We start from the raw sequence: 12,335 nt of genomic DNA, 5'->3' as shown, positions 1-12,335 counted from the left end.
ATCAAGAAAAGCAGTAATTCGAAGAAAGAAAAATGAAATTTTTTCTTGAAGGTGATGATAAATCGCAATTCCTACTTTTCATAAATGGCATTTGGGAGTTCAAATTCCACAGGTCAAGAGTATATTTATCAGACAATAAAGAAATAATTGCCATGGGATAACTATGTTATATGAACAGTTTACATAGGAAACATGAAATTTGTGTTCATTCATAAACACATTAAGAATATCCAAACTACATTACTGAAAACGTGATAAATAAAAAAGGAAAAAAAAAAAAAAATTACAAAGCTTAAATAGACTACAGTAAAGAAGCAATTAGAATGAACAAACAAAATCAACCAGAATCAATCTCACCATGCCTTCATCTTCTTCTCACCTCCCATCTGCAGATGTGAATGACTCAGCAAATCCATACGGCCTAGTGGGTATGCTGGTCTGTGTGTTGTCCAAGCTTGGCAGGAATGAAGAAGAAGAATCCATGTGACTTCTTCCTTCAAATGCTTGCCACTTCTTAAGTGCTTGTGGCAATGACATCTCGAGGTCAATGCCATATACGTCTTCGGTGCTCTGGTCAGATGGTTTCCACAACTCTACTAGAGAAGATACCACATTGACAGCATGACCCATGTCAGGCCTTTGGTATGGCTCTCTTGCACAGCAGTGGCCGGCCAATTCAGCAACGGTGCTGACACTGGCAAGTGTTTCCTCAGTGAGGTCAATTGTAGGATCAATGGCCTTGCAGAAAGTGTCCTTATTAATGTGCATCCTCCGGAACCATGTTACGAGGTGCATGCTTTCTTCAGGCTGGCTCTCATCAAGTGCTTTTCTCCCTGTGATTAGCTCCATCAAAATCACCCCAAAACTGAAGACGTCGACTTTAGTAGTCACTCGCCCTGTCACTGTGCAATTCAAAGAAAGAGACTTCAATTCAGAACTATGCAAATTCAGCTGAAAAAAATGCACATGCTTGTGAAATAAAAAGAATTGTTTGCAGGAAACTTTTTACAGACTTGCGTTCTCTGTGTCTTGATATTTATAGTGTTTGTTACAAGTTTAAAAACTAGATGCATCTGCAAATTTCAAGTTTCATTTTACATGATATACTCAAACCTGATAACCACCATTTCAGAAAATTGGCTGTTTTGGCAAAGCTTTTGTAACTTTATAGCATTTCCCAAAAATTTCAACCCAAATGAACAATATGAATGAAATGATAATCTAAAAGGCCATCAGTATTCACGCATAATGAGTTTCTGTTCCAAGAACAGGAAAAGGAATGGAAAGGAAACTGATAAAAGAAAAGAAAAGAATTTATTCATAATCATGAAGTTGATGCTAAGACTTCCATTTGAGGAAACCACCAAGGAAGGCAAACTTATCAAGCTTTGGTACCAGGTCCTTATTTTGGTGGGAAGGGCAGATTGTTGAACAAGGTGGGAATAGTCCAACCATAACCATTTCAACTTATCATTCTCTTTGTGATTACCTTAGCCTACCTTCCATCCTTTGAGGTTGTTTAATTAGAAGATACTAAGATGATGAAACACTAATGAAGTTGCCGTCTTAGCTCAGCCGGTAGAGCGCGTGGCTTTTAACCACGTGGTCGTGGGTTCGATTCCCACAGACGGCGATGGTTTTCCAAAATTTTCCCTTCTTGTTTTTAACTCCAAAAATTTAATTTTTTTTCTATTTCCTTTCTTTTCTAGTTAATACCATCGAGCCCTCATGTTCCATTAAGATTTAGGACATAATTTTGGTTTTTTTCATGCATAAAGAGCAACACAAATAAAAAATATTGGAAAAATAAAAATTAAGGAGGTGAATAGCTAGAAAATAAGAACCTGCATATTCCGGTGCTAGATATCCAAAAGTTCCAGCAATTCTGGTTTCAATTGATCCTTTCCCCTCGGGGGCAAGACGCACGAGACCAAAATCTGCAACCTTAGCCCTCATATCATCCCCAAGAAGAATGTTGGAGGGCTTTAGGTCCCTGTGTATAAAGCTTTGATGGGCCAAACCATGAAGGTACTCAACACCCCTTGCCACGTCCAAGGCAATAGTCAACCTTCTTGTCCATTCCAATGGTTTCAACCCTTCTTCTGGCCAGTTGAAAAGATGCCTACTGAGTGTCCCTTGAGGCATGTACTCATACACAAGGAGCCTCTCATTCCCATCCAAACAGTAGCCAAGAAGAGCAACAAGATGCCGATGCCGAACCTTAGTCAAAACAGCAATCTCAGACTTGAATTCAGCCACACCCTTCCCAGTAATCACCCCGGACTCCATTCTCTTCACAGCGATTTTCGTTCCATCGTGCAATTCCCCTTTGTAGACCGTCCCAAAACCTCCTTGTCCCAATATATTCTCTTCACTGAAATTGTTGGTCACACTTTTTAGGACTTGAATGGAAATGACCATGTTTCCTGCTTCAACCATTTGGATATCGCTGGTCTCGCTGCCAGGAATAGTATGAGTTTCACTAACTGCACCAACACTCACACTTGATCCTGCAACTGTGATTTTAACACTCTCATTATCAGAACCTGAATGGCGAGGATGAATGGTAATCGCATTTGGGCTCTGTACTCTGCTAAAACGCTTTTGTTTGTTTTTGTATAGACAAAAAGCCACAATACCAATCAATACAATCACAAAGACACCTCCAATTACAGAAAACACGACCACCCCAATCCAGTTTTTAGATTTCTTACCACCACTTTCGGAACTACCATTGTTTTCGGTAGATGGAGTGGATGAACCCCCAGAGGATGTGCTAGAATCATTCTTCTCCTTCCCAATATCCAAATTACCATTCATATTTACAATCACATTGTTCTTAAAAGCTGGTAATTTCCCATGAAGCTGGTTTTTCGATACATCAAGCTCAGTAAGTGCAGGAAGAGTCGTAAGCTCCTCTGGGATTGTACCTGTGAGATTGTTATTAGCAAGAACCAATCTTTGCAGTGACTTGAGCGAAGCAAATTCAGGAGAAATTGTACCAGTAAGACCCATTTTCTGAAAATTAACAATGGTAATGTTCCCACCATTGCAAGTGATCCCAAACCATTCCGAACACGGGTCATTCCCCTTCCAGTTCTCTGCAAACTTTACCGGGTAATCCATGGATTTGACAATAGAAAGCAGTCTATTCACTCTCGGATCACAATCACCAGGTATTGGCAAACAGAAGCTATTAGTATTTTTGGTCATATCCACTGCAACCGAATTGTTAAACTTGGGCATTGGTCCTTGAAGCAAGTTATTGGTCAAATTAACAATCTTTAAAGACTTAAGATTCACCAAAGACACCGGAACAGGACCGGTAAAAGAATTATCTCTAAGACTCAAGCTCTCCAAACCGTTCAACCCGGAGAAGTCCGGTAATGGACCTGAAAACCCATTGGAATGCAACCAAACCTCCTTCAAGAATGTCATGTTCTGTATAACATCAATTTTCCCACCAAGTTTAGCATCACCCATTTGCCCATTAACCCACAAAGACTCAAGTTGTGACCCAGAAAAGGTCAAAGGCAATTTACCTTCCAAGTTATTGAAAGCTAAGTGCAAATTAATCAGCCCTGGAAATTCATCCGGACCGAAAAAATCTGGTATTTTCCCGGTAATATTGGCCGAATTAGCCGAGAAATTTTGAAGGGTTGAAGAATTTCGGAGGCTTTGGGGGATTTCCCAAGCCAAAAAGGGATTGTTGTCAATTTCAACAGATTGAAGTGATGACATTCCTGTGAAAAAATCTCTAGGAATTGAACTGAACTGGTTATTGCTAAGCATTAACACTTGTAATGAACTCAACCCATTTAAGCTCGGAAGTGGACCTGAAATGTTGTTCCATTGAAGCTCTAATCTTTCTAGTTCAGTGAGGTTTGAGAGATTTGAAGGGAGTGTACCTTGGAGGTTTTGGTGCCCGATTTGGATCCGAGTGACCCGTTTGTCCCCTGAGCAGACCACGTGACTCCACTGGCATGGTTCTGGGTCAGACCATCCGAGGTCTTCAGAAGGGTTTAGGCTCTTCTTCAGAGCTAACATCACTGAAGCGTCATTTGGGTTCGTCTGAGACTCTCCACAGACGAAGGTTGAAAAGAATCCAGCAAGAAACAGAGCTAAAAGCTTCAATCCAAGATGGGTTTTCATCCTGGGAAGTTAGAGAGAGAAACAGCGAGTGTTAGATAGAGAGAGAAAACAGACGGATGGGGTGGTGGTTTCAAGGGATTTTGTTCATGCAGAAAATGTATTGACTGCTTAAAGGAGCATAGGATGCTGAAAGGTAGCGAGAGAGAGAGAGAGAGAGAGAGAGAGAGGGAAGTGGAGAGTAGGAAGTATTGCACATGACAGTGGGGACCACACATCCGAAAGCCAAACGGCTGTCGATGACAGTGTTAAAAAGCTGGACATAAGTGGCTGATTCGTTGGCCCATGGGCCCAACCCAACTTGGCAATGTTTACGCATATATTAGAGCATCCAGCGTGGTTAATACAAGTTATCTATCAACTCTTTAAAATGGTGGCATGGTACTTTATTTTTTTTAATTCATATGTATCATGGGGTGGAACCCAATTATCTCATTCTCTATTTATTATTTTATTATTTTATCTCATCCATATCTGCCTTTTGCTTTTTTCCATTCAGTCAGATTGATTAAACAAAGGAAACAAAAAATAAAGTGTTCTCCAAAGGCTTCTGGATCTGTGGACAAAGGCTTAGACAATGGTTGTAGGCCCCACAAAACAGATACTCCACTTCTCTCACCATATCATCCACTTCTCTCTCTTAACAGACACAGATATACTCTAAAGAGAGTGCCGCCCCGAATGCTCTAAGAAATGATACTACCTCTGCTCTATTTTAGATGTCGGTTTCAAAAACTGTGAGTCATAATTTTTAAAACCGAGAAATGAGACAGATGGAGTATAATGTAATTTTAAAAACACATTTGTATTTCATAAATATTTCAAAATAATATGTATTATTAGACTATATTAGACTTCAATGTAAAAGAGCAATGCTTCAAGCTTTATTTTTCTTTTGGTTGGTAAGATGATTATTTTGTTCCCTATAATTATAGGTTACTTAAATTTGGGACTTTGTTGATGAGATGAGACGGACCACTGGTTTTAATGAGTTCATACAGTTGTTATTTGATTCCCAAAGAGAGAGAGAGATATATATATATATATATATATATATATATATAGTACAATATTTATAGGAATAATGTGAGCCAGATGCAGTGCCATGTGGGGTAGCAGGCCCTAGCGTTTTCGTGTATTGTTTTTTAATTCAATTTCAAAAAATAAATATAAATAATTCAAATTCGATTAAAAAAAAAATAAAAAAACAGGAGAGAAGGTGCTCGAGGTGGCACTTTGGTAAGAGAGTCGTTTATGTCTCTACACATATATAGAATATGTATAAATTATTATTATACCAATTTGCCTAGAATATGTTGGGAGTGGTGATATCAAAAACCATCACTCTAATTATTTTTCACGAACGTGCGTATGATTTACTATGGAAGTGTTGTAACTGTGTGAGTTGGTTATGTGGATTGTATATCATTTTTTTTTTTTTTTTTTTATCCTCGGAATAAGAAAAGCAGCCATTCGGCATTTATAACGAGCGTCATAAATGGCCGTACAAAGACAAACAAATCATGAAGCAATAGAAGAAAAATTGAAGAACGGACTCCAGATTTGCTAAGAAACAACACAATAGCGGAAATCACTAAGAAAAAAAAAGCAGCAATGGGAATGACTCACAGATCAGGCCATCGTCAAGGTAACTCCTCCAAGACGGTATCCACAAGGCGCCGTCGACGGAGAAGAAACTCTCCAAACCCAGCACAAGAGGCGGGGACAATAAAACCCATATAGAGGCGGAACCACAAAACCCACACAGAGGTGAGATCATAAAACCTGACATAAATTGAAGATCTAACCGAAAATAAAAAATAGGTCTATTCCGTCAAGTTGGAAACAAATCTAACATGCCTTGACATGTTAGGTTATGTGATTGTATATCATTGATATAGAAAAGATGGGAGTTAGTACTCAACATGTCTTCTTGTGATTTTCTTTTGTAAGTTAACCACTTCATGACAAATTTATTCATAGATATAGGACTTTTAGTGCCGAATCAATAATCAGGAAGACTTTTGTCTCTCTCTCTCTCCCTTATTATTTTTTTTCAATAATCAGTAGACTTTTGTCTCTCTCTCTCTCTCTCTCACTTATTATTTAAAAAAAAAAATATTAGTATGTTTTATTCTATCTTGTCTAAAGTTATTTAGTTGCTCTTGTTTGTAGATTTTGTGGGACTAACTGTTGATATTTTTTCTCATTATTTCAATCTTTTAGTTGCTAATAAATGCATCCATACATAATCTTCTCCAGTTAAATTGTGAGATGTGTTTCGTTGGCTTCCGAATGCACCTTATAAAAGGATTGTAATGTTTAATAAATATTATTACTTTTTTGTAAAGTACATCGAAACATAATATATGATTCACAGGAGGAGATTTTCTTTCTCCTCTCTAACTGAATATTTTATTTTTTTATAATTGTAAACCGGTAAAGAGTGACTACCATTAATATGAGAATTTTTAGTTTAATTTTTTTAAAAAATTCAGTTATAAAAACACATGGTTTCAAAGAACTTCTCGATTTTTTTTATTTTTTATTTTTGGTGTTTTGAGAACTGTTTTTAGAATGACAAATCAATGGTCTGTTTGGCAACCGTTTTTGCTTTGACCCAAAATAGAAGTAGTGTTTCTGCTTAAGAGTGTGTTCAACACTATTTTGAAACTTATTTGGTAGTGTAACTTTATTGCAAGATTTTTAGAAACAAAAAACATGAAAGCTTGTTTGGTAAAAAATGTTGTAAATTTGAAAAATTAAATTTAAAAATGTCCTTTTAGAATTATTATTATTATTTTTTATCAGTGCTTTTGTTACGGTGCGAAAGCAACCAAAGTCATCATTTTTATGTTTTTGATTTTGACCTCTTTTTGGGAAGCATTTCGGTACTATTCAAATGACAACAAATATTATCAAATATGTTTTGTATTTTTATTTCGCTACAATACACTAACAAAAACAAAAAAACACCAAATAAAATCAATTACCAAACATGTCCTAAGTAGTAGGCTCATATTTTTGCTACTCCCATATGCCCAAAACCTGTTCCACGGCTGACACGTTTTAGGGCATCATTTCAACTAGATTTCTAACTTAAATAGCACAACCATTTTGAAAAGGTACGATTTATGAGCCCATTACCCACTTCTCATATGACTATAAGATAGTCTACTGTCACGGGCTTAGAGTTTCAGCACCACTCTAGTTGCTCCCGTGCGGCACCAAGACGTTGCTTCCACTCTCGCAAGTACTTGGTCAGCCTAATTCCCGTGCACACCTTAGCCAACACACTCCCCTCGTGCGCTTACTAGTGTTGTAGTTGCACTCGCCCTCTCCTCACTTAGCTTGCACACTCACACACACTAAGACACTTAAGTTGGCAAGGAAAGAACACTTTTATTACTTCAAAGAATGCTTTGTACAAGGCTAGCACTCAAGCTCTCTACAAGGCTTTCAAGACTCACTCCAGGACTTGTTGGTTGCAAAATGAAGTCCTACTCCTATTTATAGGCATCCCCATCCCTAATGGGTGGCTAGGATGCATTCTAACCAACAGTGGAGATTGATTCTCTAAAATCTTCTTCCACCTTCTACACATTTCCATACATATCTACAACATTCTAGAACCCTCCATACTACTCCACACAATTCTGGAGAATTCTAGAACATTCCACACACTTCTAGAATATACTACACATATCTAGAATCTTCCACACAACTCTAGACTACTCCGGAAAACTCTAGAAACTCCACTTGCCATGCAGTTGCCATGCAGCGTCCTCCTCAGCATCTGCGTGTCGCCTGCGTGGTACAACCTCCATAGGCGGGGCGTGACACTACGATCCATAAAGTGTTTCATGGAGCTCTTCACAGGCCCATAAGAGCAGAGGTTCTACAGATGAATCGAGTGTACAAATATTGTTCCTAGGCCAACCGAAGTATGTTTGAATTTTTAAATAACCCTCTTAAATTATATTTTATGCATGATACTTTCCTAAACTATTACATTTTACTGCAAAATACTCGAATGCCTAAATTATATTTCATTAAATGACCATAATGCTCTTTTTATTTATTTATTGAATTACACTTTATCTATTTTCTTATTCAAATAAATTATAAAAAAAATTCATACTAATTTGATGATATATACTTCATTAAATTAGCATAAAGTTACCTTTAAATTTTTATAATAAGTTTTATTATAAATAATAAAAGTTTAATAATAAGTTAATCATTTTAGAAAATGGTAGTTACAAATTTATTTAATTTTCATTTTTATGATAAATTGATACTAATAATAAAATTAAGGCAAATAGTATAAATAATATTTAGATAAGAGAAAAAATAATAAAATGGTAGTTACAAATTTATAAATAATAGGGTAAAGTACAAAAAAAACCCCTATGAACTTTACTCTCTCTCCCTAAAAACCCCCCCTGAACTTTTACTTTGACAGTTAACCCCCTAAACTATTAAAATTGTTGCAAAAATTACCCACTGCCAAGGTTCGGTTTGGTTCCTCCGGCTAAATAGGCACGTGATCATCACATGCATAAGCTGTAATTTTAAAATGACAAAGTTACCCTTGCTACCTTATTCCAAGTCAAAAGAATGGCCAGCCTTACAGGACTTCCTTAATTAAGCTGACCGAATATAAGAACTGGCGTGAGATCATCTATCAAGATTCGGATTTATGGAGTCTGGATTTGAGTCCTCACTCTAGTCCTTTCCGTTTTTGTTTGTGGAAAGCAGGACTATTATATGTATAAATAAAACAAAATTTCCGAATTGATAATACTTTTTTTCCCCAAATCGAACCCCAAATCAGTCGTCGAAAGTTCAAATCCTATTTTTACCAAATTGCCATCTTTGTTTGGAACAATTGCCTCCATCTCCTTCTCGTTTCATCATAGGAATCTAGAAATCTAGATTTCTTTGTTAACTTCGATCAAGTTCTGATCAGCAATCTCATTCCCGCTCTAGATCTACTGATACATCAGCAGCACCGAGAATACATCCCTCGCGATGTGGTCCAGGCCGTCGTCGTCGACCACCATGTAAATCAGCTACCAGTTGGTGCAAAGACAAGGTAGATGATTTGATCGTTTTCTTCGATTTAATGGACTGGTTGGGTAAGGTGGAAAGATGGAGTTTGTTCGCACCGAGGAGGGTTCGACGTCTCTTGATGCCGAAGAGGGTTTTAACGGCCGAGAGAGAAGTGGTGTTCGGTGAGACACGTAGTCAATCAATGCGTTGAAGGTGCAATTGGAAGTGCAAAATCAGAAACCTGAGCCATCGTTGGCGCCGTGACGGCAAGGAGAGAGATTAAGGTTAGAGAGAGAAAAGTTACGGCAAAACCCATTGTTGTGGCTCTCGTGGTTTGGTTCTTGAGTTAGCAAGGTATTGTGAGAAGAAGGAAAATGGAGAGGGAGTTAGGTCGAAGGGGGTTGGGGGCTGTGAATGGTGGAGGTGATTGGGGAAGAAGAATTTGTGGGAGAGGGTTGGTGACGGCCATGAGAATGGAAGGAGTACTAAAATGAGGTGGGGAACAGGTGTTCTACGCAAAGTGTGGTGTGTTGTTTTGTGATAAAAAATGATGAGTTGTCAAATTCTTATTGGTTATTGAAATTTTGTTTTGACACATCAGCAACACAAGTTTATAAAGTACCAAAACTACGTAGTTTCACTAAAGGATAATTTAGTAATCTTCTTTTTCCGGTACCAGAAATTTCACTGTTGTCCTCAACTGTAACTTTTTAATAGTTTAGGGGGCACTTGTTAAATCAGGGGGGTTTTGTGCAAATGCTTGAAAGTTCAGGGGTTTTTTTTGCACTTTACCCTAAATAATATAGGTTTAATAATAAGTTAATCATTTTAGAAAATGATAGTTACAAATTTATTTAATTTTCATTTTTATGATAAATTGATATTAATAATAAAATTAAAGTAAATAGTATAAATAATATTTAGATAAGAGAAAAGATAATAAAATTAATTTTTATAAGAAATGGTAAAGTGCAAAAACTCCCCCTGAACTATGTCCAAATTTGCAAATAACCTCTTTGAAGTATTTTTTTTTGCACAAACCCCCCTGAACTATCACATTTAGTTACAAAATGTCCCATTGCCTTGACTATTTTTCATTAGGGTTAATTTCACTGACACCCCCCAAGTTTGGCCAAATATCACTCTAAAACAACTTTCGAAAATTACTATCACTTAGGTCCAATTTTACTATTCCGGTTAAAAATGTGCGAAAAGACAAATCTACCCTTATTTTTAAAATTTATTTTAAGCTAAAATATTAACAAATTTAAAAAGACAAAATTGCCCCCAACAGTTTCTCTCTCTAAAATATATATATGTGTATATATATATATACAAATAGGCTCGGTGGCCTTGCACCAGCAACAATGAAGACGGCGATGACGACGGCGAAGATGACGGCAACGGCGACGGCGACGGAGCTACTCCAAAGATGATGACGACCAGTAACGATTCCGACTAGGTTTTATCTGAAACAATCATTCCCACAAACAAAAACCCAAATCGACGTCGACACTGTCAAAATCGCAGTCGAGGGGGCCACCACCACCCCCTACACCGGCGCTGCTACCACTACCATCCCAACCCCGATAGACAGCCAAAATTTCCCTCTATCTCAACCACAAACGACCACCGGCCACTACCAAACCTAGGGGTTGTGATATCTATTTGAAATTATAAAAAAAAAAAAGTCTGAAAGGAGCATACTAAACCTATTCTGAAATACTTCCGGGTAAAGATGAGATTCTAAATTATCGTTCTGAGCATCAGCGTATGAATCACCAGAAAACAATACCACTCTAAGACTCTGCAATACAAAACAACAGATTGAAACAGAACAAAATCTAATTCCGGAGAAAAAATGTATATACATCTATATAATAAAATCCCCAGCTAGATCCTTTCAAAATTAAATTAGTCATTTAAATAAGGGAATTAAAACATTTTTTCCTATCTAAATTAATTGCCAAATTAGATGTAAATATAGATCTTAAAGAATAAATGTAATCAGAGATCTGAAGTCATAAACACATAGATATAGATAATATAGGCATATATATATATATATATATATATAGACAGAGAGACAAAAAGAGATTGTTACTTCAGCGGCTAGCACGACCGCCATATAAAATGGAGGAACGGTTCCGGCTGGAAATTGCAGACCGACCTTCACGAACTGCCTCCAGGCAGTCTGCATCTCTCACCTATATTGTTAATTATTAGTCTCAATTTTTTCTTTTATTGAATTAGTTTATGATTGATTGGTTTGTGTACGAGAGATTAATTACTCAATTGGTTTTTTTTTTTATATTTCACAGTTGGGTTATCCGATCTCCACAACCTCCACTGCCGGCGTGGGTGAGAGGGTTTGCAGACAATGTGAAGGGAAAAGAGAAATGTGCGTGAGAGATGAGTGGGTTGGTTTTTAAAATTACATAAATACCCATAATTTTTATGAGGTGACAGATTTTAGTGGAGGTAGTTTTGTACAATAGCTTTTCCATTTATATATATATATATATATATACATATATATATATAATTGTAAATTGAAAAACATTTAGGGATAATTTAGTCTTTTAATCTAGTTTTATAGGTCAAAGAACCATTTTGACAAAGTCAAAGGGTATTTTAGTTAATTTACATGGTGTTAGAACTCTGCATGTGACGGTTGGGGTGTGAGTGAAAAACGGAACAAACATTTGCAGTATGGGTGATAGTAATTTTCGAAAGTTGTTTTAGAGTGATATTTGGCCAAACTTGAGGGGGTGTCAGTGAAATTAACCCTTTTCATTAAATAACCATAATACTATTTCTTATTGAATTACACTTAGATCTATTTTTCTTAATTGTTCAAATAAATTATGAAAAAAAATCATACTAATTTGATGAAATATTCTTCATTAAATTTGCATAATTTTGACGTTAATTTTGAAATTAATTATTTAAATAAAAATATTAAGTAGAAAAATTTGAAATAATTTAAGTAATTTCTTAATATTTTATGAATATGTTGCATAAAAAAAGATATTTTTTATTTACGAAATTTATTAATTTTTCATGAATATTGAATGAACAAAAGGGTATTTTTTTACACTGATTTTTTTAAAAAGGAAGTATAATAAGTT

General features: G+C 36.4%; 1 protein-coding gene and 1 non-coding gene across 2 annotated transcripts; one reads left to right on the top strand and one right to left on the bottom strand.

Moving 5' to 3' along the window:
• Nucleotides 1-184: 184 nt before the first annotated feature.
• Nucleotides 185-4,285, bottom strand: LOC132284038 (receptor protein kinase TMK1). Its single transcript, XM_059786097.1, has 2 exons — nt 1,845-4,285; nt 185-902 (listed from the first exon to the last, which is right to left on the bottom strand). The coding sequence occupies exons 1-2, from the start codon at nt 4,150-4,152 to the stop codon at nt 376-378; spliced, it is 2,835 nt and encodes a 944-aa protein (XP_059642080.1). The 5' UTR covers nt 4,153-4,285; the 3' UTR covers nt 185-375.
• TRNAK-UUU (transfer RNA lysine (anticodon UUU)) lies at nt 1,561-1,633 on the top strand. Its single transcript has one exon. It is a non-coding gene; the product is annotated as a tRNA-Lys (tRNA).
• Nucleotides 4,286-12,335: the final 8,050 nt, after the last annotated feature.

This window comes from Cornus florida, unplaced genomic scaffold (assembly GCF_030987335.1).
Source record: "Cornus florida cultivar Cherokee Brave unplaced genomic scaffold, ASM3098733v1 CherokeeBrave_3.0.0_Hap2_Chr11, whole genome shotgun sequence".
Lineage (NCBI taxonomy): Eukaryota > Viridiplantae > Streptophyta > Magnoliopsida > Cornales > Cornaceae > Cornus > Cornus florida.
This window is presented reverse-complemented; position numbering and strand designations above follow the sequence as displayed.